This window comes from Pseudoliparis swirei, chromosome 12 (assembly GCF_029220125.1).
Source record: "Pseudoliparis swirei isolate HS2019 ecotype Mariana Trench chromosome 12, NWPU_hadal_v1, whole genome shotgun sequence".
NCBI lineage: Eukaryota > Metazoa > Chordata > Actinopteri > Perciformes > Liparidae > Pseudoliparis > Pseudoliparis swirei.
Window position 1 is genome coordinate 8855903 of NC_079399.1, and position 22296 is coordinate 8878198.

The following is a 22296-nucleotide window of genomic DNA, read 5'->3' on the forward strand; positions in this document are numbered from 1 at the left end:
GGATGCACGTGACACTAAGGCATGCAGTTACACATACAGTCCACCGGGAGGCGCTGTAACGTGTTTGCCTGCCTGGCTTTATACTGTCAAGGAATGAATGTGTAAGGCTAGCCGAGTGGTAGCTTTGGCAATGTTGTCACTATCAGAATGATATCGCAGCGGGACAGAGGAGAACTGGCTCGCTTTTATACTGTCACAGATCCTAAAAAGCACCTGAGAGGCTACACCGTGTACAAAGTCACCGCGAGGGTAAGTAGAAGGAGGACCAGCACTCCAGGGCGAGCTATCTGGCTAGCTGTGCTAACCAAGCGAATACGATGCAAACACAAGTAACGTGCCTTTATCCTCTTACGGTGGGGCTGATACTTTTAACTGCTGTTGTTGACGTGTTATTGTTGACTTGGAAGGAACATTCGGGCTTTTTTTTATTTTTTTAAATGTGACCCCTTAGTGGATTTTCGAGCTGCTAACTTAACCGATATGAGCAAGACTGATTGAACCTAAACCTAAACGCTTTGTTGACCTGATTTTAGCGAGCTAACCTAGCTTAGTTAGTCCTCCGACAGACGGCCTTTAGGGAGATAATGCAGCTAAAGTACAATGTAAAGCATCTTTAAGTCGAATGAAACAATAACCAGCAGGTTCATGTTGCCATTATATCTCGAGGCAAGTGTCTCAGATAAATGAGTAATGAAATAAGTAATTAGCATTGTGGGGCATCCTGGTGATCAAGTCAGACGTAGATGGAGAAACGTCAAATCCTTCATAACCTCCGTGTTCATTGCTTAACATGCAACTCCCTGTATCTATCTGCCAGAGGAAAGTGTTGCTTTACTATAAAGCTATTTACAGGTAGGAGAAACCCTGCATCGTAAATAAATAATGTGCTTTCAGTTTTCAATTTACTTTCAGTTTTGGATCATCAGGCTTTCATTTTTATGCAATGGGTCCCCATTGATGATAGACAGCAACTCACATATCAAGGACTGGTATTATAGTAAGTCATGTGACGTATCTTATTATTCAGCCACCCTTATGCCAAACCTCACGTTACCAGTAGTCTTACAGATATGTGTGGTCACACACACAGGTCAATAGCTCAGAATAAGGACACGCTGGGTTTCTTTGTCTCTGCATGCCATCATGCTTAATGGTTGTTGGTGATGTCGCGTTCCTACACTCACTCGCCATATAAAGCACGCATTGTCACACTGGGAGCTGTGTCCCTGCTCATACTTGTGCCAGCCTCACAATGAAGTCTTGAACCAGCGCGGGCACTTGGAGGTTTTAATCTAAGGCCTTGGGTTGTCTTCCCCCATTCTCCACATAGATCATCTCCAGGAAGATACCAGAGGATGTCCAAGAGGTAAGACACACAGTCATTATTTATATATTGTAAGTCGGTGAGTGGGCAAAGCATTGGCAGAGATTTGACTTTTTCCTGCAAGACAGGATCGATGTCGGAGGGAGTTTCCCCTGCAGGGTTGGAGGATAAGCACGGCTTCAGTGGAGTGTGAGCGCTCGGTTATCTCAGACTAAGTTGGTTGAGACCTTCAAAGACCAAGTGTGTGTTGTGTATGGCTTTATGTTCCTTATCCACACACATATATTGTAAAGCAAAGCTTAATTTCTCTGCCCAGACATTTCCATTGTCAAAACAAAAAGCAAATTATAACGTTGACATCAGGATAATTTTTTTAATTTCAAGCTTACTTTCTGTCAACATACTGACACTCAGACTTTTATTGTCCACAGTTTAATTATTTAAATATGAAAGTCCAATTTCTTTGCCCAAGATAACTACTCTGTCTTTTAACCCTTGTGTTGCCTTAGGGTCATTTTGACCCGAATCAATATTACACCCTCCCCCCGCCTTAGGATTAATTTGACCCCATTCAATGTTTAATGTCGGTGTTCTTGCGGTAGTCAACAAACAAACATAAAGTGCCTCACACTTAAACTTGGAAAACAATATTCATTCTAATAATTTTCTGGAGGTTTTAATTGTTGGCGTCAAATTGAACCCAAAGGGTAAAATATGTTAGTAAATATAAAGGTAACAGGAGGGTGAAACATTGAATCGGGTCAAAATGACCCAAAGGCGGGGGGAGGGTGTAATATTGATTCGGGTCAAAATGACCCTAAGGCAACACAAGGGTTAAAATGTTTTACATAAGATGTAACTCTTACCCCTTTCTCAGTGTGTGACAAACCTCTCTCGTGTTTGTCACACACTGAGGAATGCAGTTTAGCCGGGAACCTGAGCTAATGCAGCAGGCATGATTTCAATTACTGCATCTGTGTCTGAGAGACGGAGTGAAAGCATTTAGCCTGGAAACACACACGGCCATTATTGGGTCAGTACTTCTGCTTCGGATGGTGCTCTGCAGGCTGCGCTGGATTTGAGCAAACCGGAGTCGCAGCTCAACATTAGGCCATTATGTTTTGCTTAATGCCGCAGAGTAAGATACTACTTTATCCACGTTTTTGTGGGAATGTTGTGACTTGTGTTGGACATTTTAGTGCACAAGATGGTTCTGGGATGAGCAATTTTACTGAACTTAGCAGAGGAACAATAGCTGTTTTTTCTAATTCGTTTTAGCTTCCGGCTATGGAGAGTTGCTGTTGACACTGAATATATTACTTACTATGATATTTTAAATGAAGTGCTAATGAGATTACAGACGATTACACAATATGGTTACTTCTTCAAGCATCACCATTGATTTAATGAATTTGGTGACGCTTCACATATTATTATTAATTCCTCAACTCCTCCTCCTGCCTATCTTCATCCATCTCTCCTCTCGTTCTTTCTGTAGATAACGGTATGGAAGAGATACAGTGATTTCAGGAAGCTTCATCAGAACCTCTGGCAGTTGCATAAGAATGTATGTAGCCAGTCGGAGCTGTTTCCTCCGTTTGCCAAGGCCAAAGTCTTTGGTAAGAAACTATTGCCCTTGATTACTGTGTCACACATTTGTTCAGATAAATGCAAAAAGGTCAAATGCTGACAAAACTGTGCGGCAGACTGCTGTAGTCAGAGAGACTACATCCTGGATCTGTGGATCACTGAAGGAGGAGTGAGGACTCTGCCCCCTTGAGGCAGCCAGGAGTTATTACTCAGTCATTAAGCATTACTCTTACTTGACTTAATAATGCTTGAAGGCAGTAGCCCTCTAATGTGTGCGTGTGTATCCTTTTATCCATGCATGCGTGTGCAGGCCGTTTTGATGACTCGGTAGTTGAGGAAAGAAGACAGTGCTCCGAGGATCTGCTGCAGTTCTCTGCTAATATCCCTGCTCTCTATAGCAGCCAGCACATCCAAGATTTCTTCAAGGTACCAAAACACACACTCGTGAGGAAACGGACATATTCCCGGACTACTTTGAACTGCAATGTTTTTAATTATTTTCCAGGGAGGTGAGGTCCACGACGGCTCTGAGCTTATCGGACCAGCTGAGTCTTTTTCAGACTTCTTGGCAGACAGTTTATCAGACTGCAGCTCTGATGGTAAGATTAAACGCAATAAAACCCTTCCTTAAATCTATTGTTCTCTTCATGTACAATCACTTGATTCTACAATGAAGTCACACATAGATGTGTGGATATGTTTTTTTTATCCAGTTCAAAGAGACATCAGTGATGCGGATGATTTGACTATCACGTCTGAGTATGGAGGTAAAGTGTGTTTGTTTATGTATCAAAATAACACACATACATGGTAGCTCATACATATTAATTAAGGAGTGTGTATGTAAGTGTATGTGTGTCTGTTTTGACCCACGCATTGCTTTCCTCCACAGGCCCGTCCAGTGACAGTGACCTGACCTCTCTGGCTGTGGATACAGACTCTTTAGCTGAGCTGGATGATGGCATGGCCTCAGGCCGCACCTCCCCAAACCAGCCACAGGGGGGAGCCACCAACATTAGCAGCAGCTGCAGCCCTCGCTTGCCCTCTCTGCATGATCACCACACCCCATCTCCTGCCCCAGTCCCTGCTTCCTCAGCCCCGAACCCAGAGGTCAGCTGGCCAGGCCGGACGCCGCTCTTCTCTGGCAGTCTGAAGAAAGCCAGTGGTGGCAAGCCGAAGGACGGGAAGTCCGATTACCTCGACAGAACCAGTGAGCTTATCTGTTTGGCTGTACAGAAGGAGAAAGAGCGGGACTTTCAGGCAGCTTTCTCCTGCTACCGCAGCGGGGTGGACCTGCTGCTGCAGGGAGTGCAAGGTCAGTCTGGGCGAGAGCCGAGGAACTACTTGTGCTGCAGCGACACAACTTCTGTCTCATGTGACAATTTCACTCTCGACCAGAGCCTTGAATAATTTTTTGAATTAGCAATTACGTCAGGGTTTGTTGCAGCAAATATTTACTTTAAAATAACTATTTTATTAAGAGACCCGACACAACTTGCTGTACCAAGTATGGTAGAGCAATTTTAGAGTTTTTTCCCATAGAGTTAGGGGGTCAAAGAAGACATTATACAACTTTTTCACAGACTTATTAGTACTCAACTAGCAAACCCATTCAAAACTTTCCGTGGCCCACATGTTTTCAATATTTACAGTCTGTAGGTCCTGATCCAAATATTGAAAAAAACAGCCCTTTTGAACCTGGATGTGGCATCCAGCAAGCTAGCAAAGAGTGGTCTTGAAGCCATCATTGCTTGCGCTGGCAGGCAGGTGGCAGCGGGAGGAAAGTGAGGGATTGGATAGACGCTCGGTTCTTGTCAGATACTCTGTGCGAACTGGTACAGGCTTGTGGTCGGGTCTGCTTTAGAATATCCTGTTGCTGTAGCTATTAAAGCTCATTACCTCTCACATGTGGTAATCGTGGACGTCTGTCTACTCGGATGGGTGTCCTTGCGTTTATGATAGCAGAGGTTCCAGCAGCCGCTCATTAGTTGACCCTGACATTGCCAAAAACGACATAACATTTACTCTGTGGTGGGTTACCTTGTCACGGTAATAACGTGCTCTATTGTCAGTAAATTAAATGCTTGTACAGGAACTTTTAACCCCCGGCGCAGGATAAAAAGTGCTTCGCAAAGAAAAATGCGTGACCCTTTTCAGGTGAGCCCAGTCCCACGCGGCGAGAGGCAGTGAAGAAGAAGACTGCAGAGTATCTGATGCGTGCAGAGCAGATATCCAGTCAGCATCTGAGAAGCAACATGGGTCAAGGGTCGACACAGACAGTGGTGAGTGGGAGGGAAATGCCACTGGCCTGTATGCTGTGAAAAATGTTTAGATTATGTAAATGTTCCTTTTATATGCGTGCAGCCATAAGGGTCCTTAAACCTCTCGAAGCCGTATATAATCTTTTATAAAGCCGGCTGTACAGTTAGTTTTAAACCAATCTTTATAATGCAAAGAGATCATCAGAATTAATGGTAATAAATAATAATTTCCACCCACTGTACACGACATGTATCTGATGATCAGACACCAGTGTTTTTTTTCTTCTTCTTTTCTCCACGTATTACTCGGGTCACGTGTTGCAAGAAGTTGTAATACCTCATGAATGTGATCATGTTTGAATGATAACATCTCACCGTTAATCCGCTCTGAATTTCTTTTCTTTTCTTTGTCCAAGGCTTTGGGGGCACATTGCTGCCCTTCCTCCAGCAGAGGAGGCCAGCAGAGTCCATCTGAGGAGCTGAGAGCATACAGGGTGTTGGGGGTCATAGATAAGGTCAGTTTACTCTGGACAAGTCTTGTAACTTGCAGCCACATTTTTGTGAGTTTACTTCAAAGTGTTTTTAATTTACAATCGCAAGCAATATTTTTTTTTTTAAATAAGAGTGAGTAGTACACACTTTGATCAATCAAGATCAGTTATAAAAATAAACATTGTTTGATTTTATGTCAGACCTTTCAACTTGAATATAATAGGACACATGAAAGAGGACAATTATATAATGTCGGTCCCAAAAAAATAATCGTGCACTTCAATCTGGCAAACACTTATTTTGAAATGAACTTCCTGTCCAGATAAATGTAGACGTTCAAATGTCTCCTTGTGTCCTCCTCTTTTGAATATCTTTTTTTATCTGAAGCAATAAAGCGTAATGGCTTTACTGAATGCTATGGTAAGGGCTGAGTGTGTGTATGTTCAGCGTCAGTTATGACGACCACAAGGTCAGTTTGGGTTGCTGGTCCTCTCAACCAGCTGCCGGCGAAGCAACTTCACCACTCAGCCATGAAATGACTTGGCAGGCAGCTCGCAGCGCTGCACACTACATTGAATCAATGATGCTCGTCCTGCGCACACACAAAACCCCAAGGAAAATGTTGATACAATACTAACATGTGTTACTCTATAGAGGTGCATGCAACATCCACAGGATGTCAGAAACAAGTCAGCACACAGCAACAACAAAAAAAGAAAAGGTAAAAAAGCCTGCCCTAAGTGGATACTGCGCTATCCAGAAATTACCCAGCTTTCCTCTCCTCTTTTTCCACCTCCTCCTCCTACCTCCTTTCACTTTTAATGGGGACAGAGGGGACAGATGGAGAGAGCTCCTCACCCTCGTGCCCCCTCCTCTCCACCTCCCCCCTTCCCTGATGTTTGTGTCTTAATTATATTAGTGCCCTGGCTAGCACTGCCACTCTGTTTACTCACAGCGCCATTCATATCCATTTAGCCTGCACCTGTTTGGTCCCAGCCAGGGTCACACGAAGAGAGCGCACCCACAGAACATACGCACGCACTGCGCTGTGTACACACACACACACACACCGGGTCACACACATATGCTTTAGCTCTCCCCCGAGATGCCGAGGGGGCGGAAGAGCAATGAAGATGTCAGGGAGAAGGGGGGAGGAGATAACGGTTTGGAAGAGAACGAGGGGAGGAGGTAGGGATTCAGAGATGGCTCTGCTAGAAGTTACTGTGTCTGCCATGAAGCATCGCATGTATTTGAAAAATAAGGACAAAGGAAATACATTTGTGCACTTGATTTATGAGCGTACAAGTGAATAAAAAGCCATTCTCCAGGTTGCAATACAACTCAATTAGAGATGATGGAGACTAGATTTAAAAAATACTTAATGTTGTTAAGTTTTTTTTCATTTACTTTTCTGTTGATCAGCTCATCGAGTTATTGAAGCTAACATGGCATTTTTTACAACTTTTTCTATTATACAAGCGACTTGTATAGATTCCTTTTGGTCGACACATCATGTTAAGTATTTTTAAGGACCTTCATTTGTCTTGCAGTGACCCTGCTGTGTGCCCTGAGCGTTGAATAACACGACATCATCTCACACTGTATATGTATGTATGTTCATATCTGGCAATTAATGGCACTCTTCCATCACAGGTTCTTTTGGTCATGGACAAGAGAACACAAGAGACGTTCATCCTGAAAGTAAGTTGAAAGTGTGTGTGTTTGTGTGTACGTGTGCCCAACATCCTTGTCATGTGCGTGTGTGTGTGTGTGTGTGTGTCTGTGGTGTAATTGATTCTAATGGGCCTGTCCCTGTCAGCTCCTCTGCTCTCAGGTGTGAGACGTGTGCCAGATGCCAACGCACAGGGCGGGCACAGATGAATACACACACACACACACACACACACACAGTGCCATTGTGAACTTTACTACTATCGCTGGTAGATTCGTGCGGCTCTTTTAAAGTCACGGTGATGTGTGTGGCTTGATGAATCCCGTGACTTTGGGTTGCTGTGGGGCAAAGCCGGAGCCTTGCTAATAGGACGTTTCTCCTTTTGCCACACTCGGTTCTTCTTTTTCTCCTCCTCGGTCTTTACACAAGCTAAAACTCACCTTCCTTTACCTCCTCCCACTCATGTCCTCCATACTGAGTTCATATTTCTTTTCTCCTCGTGTCCTTTCATGTCGATTTTTTTTTCGTCTTCTTTTCGATACAGTGCTCACTTCTCTCTCTCAATTCTGATTGCAGGGTCTGAGAAAGAGCAGCGACTGTGGGCGGACGAAGCGGACCATCATGCCTCATGCTGTGCCCCACATGGTGCAGCTAAAGAAGTTTGTCGTCTCTGAAGACACCGTGTTCCTTTTACTGCAGTATGCTGAAGGTAAAACATGCGCGTGTCATCGAATGATCACCAACTTCATCCTTCTTCTTTTGTCTTTTTCTTTTGGGTGTCTTCTCCGCAGCTTCACCTGATCCCTCCCCCTCTCTCTGTGCCCTTGTTCCAGACAGATGTTTGATAGAGATGGGTGTGTGTCACAGGTCATTATTCTGAATACCAGGTGGCGCCATGCTTCATTAGCTATGCCAACACCTGGGCCTCCTTACAACCACCTCGCTCTACGATGCATGTGTGTGTGTGTGTGTGTGTGTGTGTGTGTGTGTAGCTCGTGTGTGTGGGTGAGAGCGTACGATGAAATGCAGCCATATTTTGAAATGCCCCGTAACCTATCCAATCTGGTGCACTCTATAACCACCCTGCGCTAATATTAGTGGACAGTATTTAATATCATATGAACATAATCTAATAAAGCCAATCAAATGCCAGAAAGGGCATCGTTTCACCACAGTTACAGTTCAGCGCTGCGATTAACAAAATCCAGGATTGCTTCTTATGCTTTAGTATGCTATTAGAAGCTGATAGGTTAAACGACAATAGACAGACAGACGGAGGGAGGCGGTGACCTGAGTGACATTGGACAAAACAACATGTGGATGGTTTTACTTTCTAAGCCATCGAGTTGCCCTACTATCATTATCATCACTGTAAACTCCCTATCCATTCTCATCACACACAACAGATGCTGGCTTCCAATTGCTCACACTGCAGCTGTGTGTGTGTGTGTGTGTGTGTGTGTGTGCATCAGTATCAGTATGTCTGCATGTGTGTAAGACAGAGAGAAGTCAAAACGCTAACACAACACTGGGAAACTAAACACACACACACACACACACACACAACTCCAACCCCATTTAGCGAAATTGTGACCAAACAATCAATCAATCAATCACTCGTCTTGTTTGCCTTGGTTACTCATTCCTAAATGGAAGGAGCCTTCTTACCTAATTTTCCCAGTAGCGAAGGACTCTGAGGCCAAAGTCAGGAACTGAAAGCCTCCTTTGCACATTCCTGTTTAAACATCCACTACATGGACCATGATTTTTTTGTTTTTTTTGTTTGTGCATATATTTTTTCTTTTTTTTTGATGCAAGGTTTTCATGTACTGAAAAGTGAGAAGCATGCCCCTGAAATAGTGACGTATGGTTTCTTTGACTCAATTACCAACTGCATTGAACGACCCTCGTATACAGTTCATTTTGCCCTGTTTCAGCCTGTTTGGCCTAGGAACTACATTTAGACCAAACTCCCTCCTATTGACACACGGGTGGTTGCTGACTTCCGAAAACCATTCCCGGAGAAGTTGCAGAAGTGGAAGTGTGCTGCATTTGTCCATCCGTCTCTCTCGTTCTTCATTTGTCCTCTTAATATCTCTGCTGCCTACTGTATTAGATACACCCGTATCTTTTTCTTTGTCTTTAATGCCTTGTTTCCTACTTCCCTAGGGGGGAAGCTGTGGTCTCATATTGGAAAGTACCTGCGTAATTCCAGTCCAGATGAGAGCTTCGACATTCCTTACATCCAGAAGAGCCACACAGCGGCTGTCCACTCTCCCCAACATGCTGTACCGCAGCTCGATGTAGATTCAGCCGGTTCTGGTTCTGGTTCTGGTCCCGTTTCTTGTTCTCCCTCTGTATCAGAGCTCCAGAACAAAGGGGAGAGGGCGACCGCGTCTCCTAGGAAAAGCGTTCTCCCTCCCAAGCTTAGCGAACAAATCGGGGCCCGGTCAGACTCCGGAGCCGCCTCCGAGGAAGAGTGCACCAACAGTTATTTGACGCTTTGCAACGAGTACGAGCAAGACAAAGTCGAACCGGATGCGCTCGAAGAAGAGGCGGGAGAGCAGAGCGAACAGGAAATGCTGTCGCTGGAAGTGCCCGTCACGACGACCACCACTTCCTCGCACAGCCGGTCGCTGCTGAGCAACGACAGCCTCTCGTCCCCAATCGGCTCTCAGGAACTCGGCTTTTTCACCGAGCCGTCCGACAAAAGTAGCCACGCCCTCGACAATGAGCAATACCGTGGTGAGGGACAGGGCCACAGTGACATGTTCAGTCCTTTGCTGTCCCCCGCCGGGCCTCTGTCTTTGGATCAGTCCAAGCACACGCCAATGGCGTTTTTCCGTATTGACAGCAAAGACAGCGCAAGCGAGGTGACCTGTCTGGACTCGGGAGAGCAGCGGCCTTCTCATAAGCCGCTCTCCCTCTTTTCTGCATTTGACCTGGGCTCGGACGCCATTGAGGATCTTCCAGAGCTGGCTCAGGAGGTCAAAGGCCACAGCTCCGAGCTCTGGGGGTTGGACTGCAGCGATAAAGGCTCCAATGAGTCGGTGCCGGTCATCTCGTTTAAAGAAGCCGTCGTGGAGGACGAGGGTCACCCGCCAGACCTTTTGGTCAACCTGCCCGTGATGGGTGGGACTGTCGACTCTTTAAAGGAGGAACTCGACACCTCGGGCGTGTGTCTTGGCCTGGAGGCCACAGCCTTGCCGAAGAAGTTCATCCAGCCGGATGTTTTACAGCTTCACAGGCAGCCTGAGGACGGGGAGGAGCAGCCGCTGAAGCAGGAGCTTCCATCTCCACGCGTTGCATCTTCCTCTCCCTTCAACTCACTGTGGGATGACTGCAGCTCGGCGTTTGGGTCAGACGCCTCCGACAAAATGGTTGTTCACCCGACATGCCAAAACAATCACCTTGACCTTTCAGTTACTGACTTGCTTAATGGGAAACTAGGGGCCCGTACAGGAGTAAATACAGACTTGGTTCCTGACCGCAGTGGCAAAAGCACAGACTCCATCGCAGCCGCCAATGGGACCGAGGCGTGCTCACTGGTTGAGAGTACATTTGGTCTTGATGGTGAATCTTCAAGAGTTCTTAGTAATACAGGTAGCTGCAAATTCGATGAAGAAGTATCGCGGCTGTTCGCAGAGCTGGACGAGCTGTCGTTGGCGGCGTCCCAAGTCCGCATCCCGGAGGAGTTTATACGATGCTGTGCCGTCGGGATGGTGACAGCCCTCGACTCTCTGCACCAAGAGGGCATCTTCTGTCGAGACCTGAACCCCAACAACATCCTGCTCGACCACCAAGGTTAGACGTCCGTTATTACTGCAGCTCACTATCAAGGAAGATCCCACGACCGTGTCCCCTATCTCATAGCGCTCTGAAATGTTGTACAACATTGATGTCTTAAAGACTAGGGGGGGGGAAGTTCTGAAAGTAAAAAAATCAGCATTTTTTTAAATTAGCTGCACTAAACAATAATGCTACTAACGAGCTATAATATTAGGGAAGCATTGCAGTGTAGTTTAGAATAAAAGATGTTGATTAGTATCTGTGAGTCTCATCCAACATCTGCTCGCTGTTAATAACTAGCACGTGGTCCTGGTCCCTCTTGTGTAGTGATAACAAACTATTTAGATAACTTTTAAAGCAAAACATTGTGGGCTGAATTGTGATTATTAATTTAAATGTGAACTTAAAGTGAATCTATGCTCTGAACAGAGGCGGCCGCAGGAGCAACACCTTTTACCATGAGGTGGCCTATTTAAAGTTTCACAACAGATGTTTCAAACATACACTACCGTTCAAAAGTTTGGGGTCATCCAGACAATTTCGTGTCTTCCATGAAAACTCACTTTTATTTATCAAATGAATTGAAAATTGAATAGAAAATATAGTCAAGACATTGACAAGGTTAGAAATAATGATTAATATTTGAAGTATTAATTTTGTTCTTCAAGCTCAAAGGAAGGCCAGTTGTATAGCTTATATCACCAGCATAACTGTTTTCAGCTGTGCTAACATAATTGCACAAGGGTTTTCTAATCAGACATTAGTCTTCTAAGGCGATTAGCAAACACAATGTACCATTAGAACACTGGAGTGATCGTTGATGGAAATGGGCCTCTATACACCTATGGAGATATTTCATTAGAAACCAGACGTTTCCACCTAGAATTGTCATTTCCCACATTAACAATGTATAGTGTGTATTTTTGATTCATGTTATCTTTATTGAAAAAACAGTGCTTTTCTTTGAAAAATAAATACATTTCTAAGTGACCCCAAACTTTTGAACGGTAGTGTACGTGGTTCAATAAAGACCTCGTGAGAATCGTAGACATCTTGGTGACATCGGCGGGTATTTCTTTGGCGGCGAGCATAAAACCACGTCTCCCCGAAGCGGCTTTACTCTTGTCAGTCAAACATGATGTCATGTATTGACTAAAAACGAAGGCTTTTCCAGAAGCCAAAGTGTTTTTTTTTACCAGGAGGTCACAGATTCCCCCTCAACTTCTTCTTTTGTCGTCCTACAATCATCTCTCTCCACCTCGTTATCAACAAGCGTCTAATTAGCTGAGTGGCTGTTTTCGTCTCCCCGGTGGTAATTATTGTTCTAAAGGGCCCATCAACGGCGTAGTGTGGTGCATCAGTCTGGCTAGCCCAGGCTAATGGCCGCGGCTACCTAATGACACCATTAGTTCTAATGATAGCGTTAACGGGTAGCCGCTAAACAGGAGTAATCGCTGGGGCTGTGTGCTTGAAAAGCTCGCTGAGGGATGTAGAGAGGCAGAAAGGAACGGTGGAAGGAAGTGCTCTGAAGGTGAGTAAACAGTTCGAAAAGTATCGAGTCGGAGTGGTACTTGACTCTGTCGGGTTGAGGCGGAGCATTAGATGAATGTTTCTTACTTTCCCCTCTGTTCCTGTCTCCTTAGGTCACGTTCAGCTCACCTACTTCTGTAGCTGGAATGATGTGGAGGACTCCTGCGACAAGGAGGCCATTGCCAATATGTACTGTGCACCAGGTGAGACGTATACCTGTGCACTTTATCTCTGTGGCACTGTTCTGTACTTTTTTTAATTGGGAGCGTCATTTTGTGTGCCACTTTCCCATGGTCACAAAACCCTCATTCATAGCCAGAAATGAATAAAAAATACACGTGTACACACACACACACACACACACACAAACACTGATTCTTCTCCATTTTGAAATAGACAGAGATCACCAGGCAAAGCTGCTCTTTGCATTCTGTGCATTTGCCTTTTATTTTTTCATCTAAACAAACCGCATCTTCAAGATCCGTGCAGTCATCATGACGACAGTGTTTTTTAAAAAACATTTTAATCAACACATATTGCTTTGTATCTGGAGGATAAATGAGAAGTATGAGTTGCGATGTCCTCGCAGTCTGGAGAAGCTGGCTCCTGTTGTGGCTCTCATTGTCCGGTAGAGGGTGCTGTTGCGCAACAATGAGCCAGCTGTGCGGCAACTCCATGTGTTGCCCTCAGCAGGCTTGTGGCAGCTCTGGCATGCTGTTTACAAGCTGCCTAAAACAAACCGCTGCTAGACGACAGCACCATGTCCCTACTTAGCACGTGTGTGTGTGTGTGTGTGTGGTGTTTGTGTGTAAGAGTGCATGTGTGCACATCCGTTCGACATCTATGGGCGGATACTTTTTCCAATTCGTTGTCGTTTCCAACATCAGGCTTCACACTTGGGATGCTGGAAAAAATATGTCTGTGTTTGATTACATCTTTCTTAAATATGCAGGATGGGTAACTGTTTGCTTAGAAACTCTGGATGCATTCAGAGACATACACAATGACCCTCGCAGCCATTTACTTACCCACGCACTTATATTAAGCTATTCTCTCATATTCATCCTCTCTCTCAAGCCAGGAAGGTCACTTCAGATTTAAATCCTCCTTGTGACTAGAACATTCAGTATGCCACTGTTGGGATGAATCTGAAAGCAACAAATGCTTTATCTAATATTCAAAGTGTGCATTTATAGTCCCTTAGAAACGGCCCTGTTTAAAAGCGCACTAATGGAAATGGAATCACGTGGAGGCATAAGTTCAGTGGCCAGCAGTAGATGACCTAAAGACACACCGGAGTAAAGCTCAGCACAAGGAGCTGTACGCATAATGTGGCTGGAAACCAAACGGCCAATTCGAGACATGTCTGACTCTGAAGTCATGTGTAATTGATGTAGTCATTTTCTAGTTAATTTAATTTTAAAAAGTCTTTATAAAAAAAGTGAAAGGTAGGTCTAAACAATTAGGATTGAAATATAATGTAAAATTGTAGATTTTGACTCGCAGATCATTTATAACAGTTTGTTAGGCAACGTCTGGATTAATCAAGTAAAGGTTTAGGGCTGCAACCACCTTCACCATAAAATACTGTATTTATTACTTTTTAAAAGGGCCGTTCTCAAATGTCATATTATCTATGAATGAAAATGGGATAATGAAACACATTTTTTTTACATTACATGTCATTTAGCAGACGCTTTTATCCAAAGCGACTTACAATAAGTGCATCAACCTAGAGTACAAACTAAGAACAACAAGAATACAGAAAGTAACATTTCCTCAACATGGTCGAACGACGAAAGTACCACAATAAGAGCTATTTAAGTGCCACTGAAGTGCTAATCTGTGTTTTACTCCAGATATAGTCGGAAAAGATGGTCCAAATGGTCCGACTTGAGAGGCTGGAGGCAGCTTCTGGTTTCTTTTCTTGACAATATGATTAATTAACTTGAATACGTCCAAAAGTTAATCAACTGGATTTTTTTTCAGCGCCGTAGAATTTAGATGTAGATGAAAACAAGTATCCCCAAAGTTGGACAAGAGCTGAAGGAGGCATGAGAGCGGTGTTACATTCGTCTCACTCACTTAAATGACAATACTTTTTTTTAAAGATTCCCAGTGCTGAAGTGAAGTGGAATGGTGGCGACCTCAGCCCAGCTGTGAAAGATGTTGTTGGTTAACGACGTTGACCCCTCATGGATCGATGGCCGTGATACCTTTCAGCCAACAGGGGGTGTGTTAAGCTGCTGCTGAGCCATATGATCACTTCCACATGCATTGAATCTACTCCAGAAACACGGGCACATTTTGTCTCTTTCTCATCTGAATTCACGTTTCTTTCTTTGTTGTAAGTTATAGCATCGCATTTGACTAAGTATAGTACATAATAATAAGTAATGACTGTTGTCTTGACTTTTTGTTCTGTTAACCTCCACGATTGGTACATGCATGTGTCTGTTGATGTGTGTGCTTGTTAACCCACACACACTCTCTCTAGCGCAGAGGTTAGTGTGTGTGTGTCTCCCCTGCCCTTGTTATGTATTGCTGTTTATCCAGACGGGGTCAGCTCTGACGATGGCTTCATTCCTGATGACAGATTTATGACTGTTTGCCAGAAAGCTAGCAGGGGGCCTGCTGTGACCGTGTCTGTGTGTGTGTGTGTGTGTGTGTGTAAGACGGAGGGAAACATGTTTTTACAACGCACACATTCACGCCCAAAAAACACGGGAGTGGACTCGGAAAATACAGTGACATCTGTGAATGTATTTATCCATCCTGCACTTCTGCTTATTTATTTTCTCAGCACATCACATTTGTTGGCGGCTCGTGTTTTGTTCTCTAATAAGAAAAAAGAAGCCGTTGAGTGACAGTGAGACACAACCTGGTTCTTGCGGAAATCGGAATTGTTTATTGTTCTGCGGAGAGGGAAGCCAGTTCTCTGCAATGTCTAAGAAAAGGGAAATTAAATATCCTTCCCCTCTGAGGTTACAAGTCAGTTAATGATGACTCTGTCATCATGCTAGCGCCGTGTTTTCCGGCGTTTTTTTTTTCTTTTACCTGCTCAGCCGCTGTGTGATCGACCGGAAGATAATGTTTAGTTCCCCTTTTTATCTCTTTGTATTAAGAAATGTGACCTTGCATGTACTTTGGCTTTATTATTTGAATATTTTCAAATATTTACAGGATTGTTCTCCATTTGTTTGAATATAGAACTTATTTGTTTTTAGCAATAATTGGCACCATTTTAACAGAACCTCCCCGGCTCACATGAGACGGACTCAGTCTTGGAACATCAGACACCGATGCCTCCTTTACTTCCTACCTGCAAACACTTTACTTCTCCTTTCAACAAAGGCTGACTGTTAAGTTTTTAGGGAAGTCAGACGAAGAGGAGAAGAGGGGAGATGGAGTGATTAAGATTCAAAGCGGGAGGGAACTGCATTGTTAAGGGGAAAGGGAAGAAGAAGAGGCCATGAGGTTAACACCCTACTGTTTGTATCCAAACTCCTCACTATCCTTTCAATTTCTTATAAAAACTTTTGTTTTCTTTTTTTCCATGTGCTGTTTAAGAAAGCTTTGTGGAGGTATGGGCAAACGTATGCGTCACACAGTGCAACAGCGGGGTTTGAATGACCCATGGCCCGTGGATGCAGTTAATTCCCCCCTCCCTCCTCGTTCTCTCCATCTCCCTTCCTCCCTGCCCCGCTCTGACAGAGCGGGAAGTGTAGCCAGTGCCACTGGACTCTCCCTGCAGCTCCTCAGACATTAATCCATTGTGATGACATCGACCTTGCTCTGAGGTGTGTGTGTGTGTGTGTGTGTGTGTGTGTGTGTGTGTGTGTGTGTGTGTGTGTGTGTGTGTGTGTGTGTGTGTGTGTGTGTGTGTGTGTGTGTGTGTGTGTGTGTGTGTGTGTGTGTGTGTGTGTGTGTGTGTGTGTGTGTGTGTGTGTGTGTGTGTGTGTGTGTGTGTGTGTGTGTGATCTCCCCTCCCCCCCCAGCTCATAACCACGCAGGTATCACTAGTCCGTTCAATGACGATCTTCTCTCCTTGCCTGTCAAAACAGTCGTCCTGGGGAGCCCTGAAGACTGGTTGCTCAGTTGGCTGTGTGTGTGTGTGTGTTGGCGCGTGCGTGCGAAACGTGCAAGTCGTATCATAGTCCTCTCTAACCTTTACTGCAAGAGAGCCGCACAGGCCCCTGGAGTTCCTGGCAGCCTCCGGGAGACGAGGGGTCTTTGTCTCCTCTGCTCCCCCAGCTGAGGCGCCTGGTCTCTGGGCACAGGCAGCCGTGACCCTGGGTCCCAGCCCTCTGGAGAGAGCGGAGCAGAGGGAAGCTGAATGGCACACAAGGCCATCTGGTACCCAGTGGAGCTCACACACACACACACACTCTCGCTCTCGCTCACGCACACACTTTTGACTTGAAACGTGTATCCCTCTTGGTTTCTGTGTCTTACTTAAACACAGATTGTCGAGTCCCAACAGCCTTCCTTAAAAACTGTTAGCCTGACTGACTGTGGATCAGAATCTCATTAAACGTGGCCACGAGCAAGATGGTGGACAGATGTCCCATGAAATGTTTATCTTGAGAGGGTTTTAGAGTCTTTACGTGTATGTAGAGATGGTAAATGATGTCTTTGATTATTGAGAGCCTTTAATCTGTTGTGGTTGTCGAGACAAAACCCTGAATGGCGGACTGTCATCAGGATCTGTGGGTGATGGATTAATCATTTAAGTTATTTCTCTCACCTAAGATTTGCTTTGTTTTACTTTTCTTAACCTAAACTGAACACATTTGGACTATTAAACAGACAAGACCTTTGATTGAATTACTTTGAGCTTGAGTAAATTGCTATTGGCCACTATTTTTTGACATTTAAAAAAACCAACAATCAAATTAAAATAAATGTTTTTTTCGGGAGCTGAAAATAGTTAAGGAGAAAAGAAAACTAAACAATAATGTTATACTACTTCTCAGTTGTTCATGCTTTACATTTCTTGCTGTGTGTGTGCGTGCGTGTGTGTGTGGTATGATTGTGTGTTTGAGGTCAGGTCATGCAGATGGTGTGAAGTTGCAGCAGACGGTTTCCTCAATTTAACTGCTTTTTTATTATGCAAATCACCCTTTTATGAGACACACACTTGTTTGTGTGTGCATGCGTGTGTTTGTGTGAGAGACTGTTCATGTTTTTGTGCTCATTTTGTATTGATTGTATCAATTCAATGACATATTAAGTAATCAAGATGTCAGTCGTAAACAGTGTTTAATGTTGAGTAAAAAAAAAAAAAAACACTCAAGAGGTCTCTTTTGCACTTAGCTAAGCTTGAGATGAGTCCATCATTTGAATTATAAATATTGGGTTATTTTTTGATTTGACATCTATTACCAGTTGACAATTCTTCCCCAAAGCACAAGTTATTTCTCTGCGTGTTGATTTATTGATTCATTCATTCATCGTTTTCCCTCCTTTTTCCTCTCGTTTCAGAGGTGGGAGGAATCAGCGAGGAGACCGCAGCATGCGATTGGTGGAGTTTGGGCGCCGTCCTGTACGAGATGCTGACCGGCATGGTGAGGCATAAAGTATAACAAATGTTCTTATCCGTTGCTATGGTGGGGTGGGGTGTCTGTCGGGGCTGCCTTCCACTCTTTATGCTTGTGCCAAGTTGTGTTTGATTCTGCGTGTGTGTCTGTATGTTTGTAGAGATTATTGTGTGTGTGTGTGTGTGTGTGTGTGTGGTGCGTCTTGGCTGCCACCTCTTACTCTGGTTCTCGGGGAGTGCCAGGGGTGTCGGTGTGGCTTTCTCCCCCAGCCTGAGCTCCATCTGCCGGGGCAGGGGGTGAGCTCTCGCCGGGCCCCGTGGTTGGCTCCTGGAGCAGTGCTGGGCTCGGAGCGCGCCGATCCGAGGTCGGTGTGGAAGGTGAAGACCGGGGCAGCTCTCAAGGTGCTGCTACTCGGCCAGTCCAGGATCCGGGCTGTCCGAGGGACAATCTTTAAAGGGTTGGCACGAAGGGGAGCATCTCGAAGCCTTTTTGTTCGGAAGACAAATTATACATATTCACAAGCGCATGCTAATTATACCTCGCTGCTCTGCTGAAGGACACATGCACATACAGGTGCACCTGCACAGGCACCCTGTGCAGGTGCACAGCGTCCCTTCAATTTTGTATTGTCTCCCAAATTTGAATAAACTCTAACTGATTCCCAGCGGGCATATTTTCATATCGGCTATCAGTGGTTTCCATCAATGGCCCCGAACATTGGGGTGTTAGTTAGGTTAGTGTTTCGCTGTTGAACAATACACACCCACTTTCCTGGGAAAAAAACAACTCCGTCACACAGATGTCTCCTTTGATGATTATGTGTGGGTACGGCCCTGGCAAGGATACACACACACAGGCACACATAGTGTCTCTTGATCCTTGCAGGATAAGATCTTGCCTGCAGCGGTCTTGACTGTGCCTAGGAACCCAGCCAGAACTCCCGCAGTACGTACCGGGAGAGAGCGAGCGGCAACCCACCTAACTGATGGAAGGAGCACACGGGGTCCCCCTCACAAACGGTTCATGGGCGTCCTCTCGCTGCACGCGTTCTGTTCTAGCGTTTTCAATTTCGAGGCTCAACGTTAAGGACTGCCTGCTTGCCTGGAGCAAGTAAAATGTCAAGTCTGGGGCGAGGAAATCTGGCAACGCACTCGATCGATCGGGCTAGTGGGAAGAAATAGAGAGACGCGTAGTTCTCCTCCGTAACAGATGATGGGAGTAGCTCAGGAGCGATCGATCCCGTTTCCTTCTCATCTCAAAGTCGCACATGCGCAGTGCTGATCTGGCCCTCGTGGCAGTGAGTAAAGACGGAGCTTTTGATCTAAAGCGCTCGCGAGCATTTAGATTACGCTGAAATCAGGCGCTCTAGTTGGGTGATGTGAAAGAGGACGTGTGCAAATCTCCAACGACAGTCAAGGCCATAAGTAGACTGTAACACGTTATTCTGATTTTCCTCTTGAAATGACGGTCAATATAACTTGGAGACTTTTTGCTTAAATTCAATGAAATTGAAGCTGAACCGTTCAGGAATTAGAACCATTTTTACACATTTTCAGAGGCTCAAAAGTAATTGGACAATTGTCTTACAGATGGTTTGATGATGTTCCCTCGTTATTTCATGATAAACTAGGCAAATAAAAAGGTCTGGAGTTGATTCAAAATGTTGAATTTGCATTTGGTAGCTGGTCAAAGGAACTCTCAGCATGAGGAGCAGAGAGCTGTCCATGCAAGGGAAGGAGGCCTTTGAAAAGCCGACAAACTGCACAAGCCGATCAGGTAGATAGCAGAAACATTCGGGTTGACCAAATCAACAGTTTGTTACGTTCCTTAAAATGTGTTAAAATGGCTGTAAATCCTAAATGACATTTTTTTTTTTTACTTGATGTAGTGCGCAGTTTCCCCCAAGTTTGAGAGCAAGGCAGACGGAACGAGACGATCAACTTCAGTCTTTGTTATCATCCGATAACTAGGCGAAGTACAAATGTACCGTGGGCAAGTAGATTTCCGATACACTTGCCCGATCAGGCAAGTGGAAAACAAAAACACATTAACGCTGAACCCTGAAATTGGAGGTTGAGATTCGCTGAAAGATGTCCTGTAGCAACACACAGTGATTATGGTCATTATTGTCAATTATTTTAACAATGGGGCTGCATTCTGTGCTTGTAAAAAGCATTCGCAGGTCTTGTGCTCTCTTTCTCTCCTGAGTATATCTTCTTTTTCAGAGTGCAACAATCCCTTGTTATTGACGGTTTGACCCGGTCCTATTTGACTCTAAAATTAAATAATAATGCTTAATATTTACGGCTGACTGCTTGACTGTTGGTTCTTCCAGTAACACAGCGCTGGATAATTGAAGAACAAAGCGACCTCAAAACAGGCATTTTCTTTCCATGTCACTCTTTCTGTGACACTCTGTCTGACACGCGCATCACTTCTAAGAAAGAGCAACAGTGGTTCAGCCGCGGCGGCCTTGTTGTCGTTGCTGTGATCAGTGTTGTTTCAGTGGCTCTTTGCTCTCCTCCTATTTGTCCAGCACTGGAGCTCTCGCATTGACCGAGGCTCCCCGGGCGTCAGCGTATTTGTCCCTTTCGCCCTCAGTCGGTCAGGTTTTCGTTGTTTTGACTGATCATTATCTATTCTTTCCATCCCTCCTTCCCGCTGCACAGTCCTTGCTGGGGTGCCATCCAGCAGGAATCAGTCGCCACACGGCTCTCAGCATCCCCGAGTCTGTTTCAAAAGAGGCCAGATCCCTCCTGGAGCAGGTGGGTCTCGTTGCTACTGGCAACTTCCTGTATAGTTTAACATCACTCTGTTAATGGCATGTACATTATTTAACGGAGTGGCACACTCAATACATTTTCCCTTAGCTATAAAGAAGTTTGAAGATTCTGTATTTATCACATTTTCTTTACAAAAGTCATTTGCACTTGAGAAAACGTGAACATAACTAATGACAAATGATTTGCAGCCTTTTCCGAATGGGCATGAGTCATTTTATAGTAATAATCTGTTGTATTTTGACATAATGTTCCAACTCAATTTAAACATCGATATAACAAACCTGTAAATTGGATATTTCAAATAACCAGTTTTTTGCACAAGATGTCCTGCAGCAGCAAAAGTGTTTTGTTAGAAATAAGTACAGTAGAAGAAGAACTGGATTACATGTTATATTCTTTAAGCTAATTGCAAATGCTCAACATTGGTTAACTTTAAATGTATATTAATATAGTCAGTGGACTTGGGGAAACTGGCATCACTTATTATTACTCTACTGAATTATAAATGCCTCTTATTGTGTCTGCAGTTGCTCCAGTACAACCCAGTGGAGAGACTGGGGGCAGGTGTGGGAGGCGTGGATGATATCAAATCCCACCCTTTCTTTGCCAGAGTGGACTGGCCCAAATAGACGCTGTGCATTGTGGGACTGCGGAAACCAGAGCTGCATGCTGTGAGACCGGCTGTCCCGAATGCGTTCCTTTCAGACTGAAAACACGAATAGACAGGAAATACAGAATATGCATTTCTGCACGCATCTCCCATTTTATATACGGCCATTCAGTCTCCACATATTTCTTTTTATACGGAATTTGCCAAGAAGCAGTATTACTTTCCTTGTAAATTGCTCATTTCTTTATCTCATAGAGGGTTTACTGTGTAACCTTTGTGGTGCAGGGAACACTTCACAACATGCGCGCAGTCATTTATACAATAAGAGCTGGTACAGAGTGATGATCCCGTACGACGTTGTCACTTTTACAGTCGCGGTAAGCCAAATAGACACGAGTGAAAGGTGACGTGTGTGTTTACACTGCATTTATTAGGTTGTGTAGGTTACCCATTGAAGTTGAGGCAGAGTTAAAGCTGCAAAATGTGTCTGAGCATTAATAGAGTGACAAATTATTATTATTATTATTTATGTAAAGATATAGTGGAGCCTGAGCAGAGAATGGAGGTGTGTGTGTGTGTGTGTGTGTGTGTGTGTGTGTGTGTGTGTGTGTGTGTGTGTGTGTGTGTGTGTGTGTGTGTGTGTGTGTGTGTGTGTGTGTGTGTGTGTGTGTGTGTGTGTGTGTGTGTGTCTGTGTGTGTGTGTGT

The 22296-nt window shown here is 44.6% G+C and overlaps 1 protein-coding gene across 3 annotated transcripts; it reads left to right on the plus strand.

Annotated features, from left to right (window-relative positions):
• The first annotated feature begins 118 nt into the window (after positions 1–118).
• rps6kc1 (ribosomal protein S6 kinase polypeptide 1) lies at positions 119–22207 on the plus strand. 3 transcript variants are annotated; one of them, XM_056428416.1, is made up of 16 exons: positions 119–249; positions 1331–1366; positions 2823–2943; positions 3225–3340; positions 3420–3513; positions 3628–3681; positions 3807–4229; positions 5072–5196; positions 5592–5690; positions 7321–7368; positions 7916–8048; positions 9509–11143; positions 12772–12861; positions 18143–18225; positions 20868–20963; positions 21509–22207. In XM_056428416.1, the coding sequence occupies exons 1-16, from the start codon at positions 148–150 to the stop codon at positions 21608–21610; spliced, it is 3357 nt and encodes a 1118-aa protein (XP_056284391.1). In that variant the 5' UTR covers positions 119–147; the 3' UTR covers positions 21611–22207. The 3 variants fall into 3 exon arrangements, with proteins under 3 accessions (XP_056284391.1, XP_056284393.1, XP_056284394.1); XM_056428418.1 differs by lacking the exon at positions 21509–22207 and adding an exon at positions 19881–19974 and having other exon boundaries at positions 20087–20957; XM_056428419.1 differs by lacking the exons at positions 18143–18225; positions 20868–20963; positions 21509–22207 and adding an exon at positions 14770–16459.
• Positions 22208–22296: the final 89 nt, after the last annotated feature.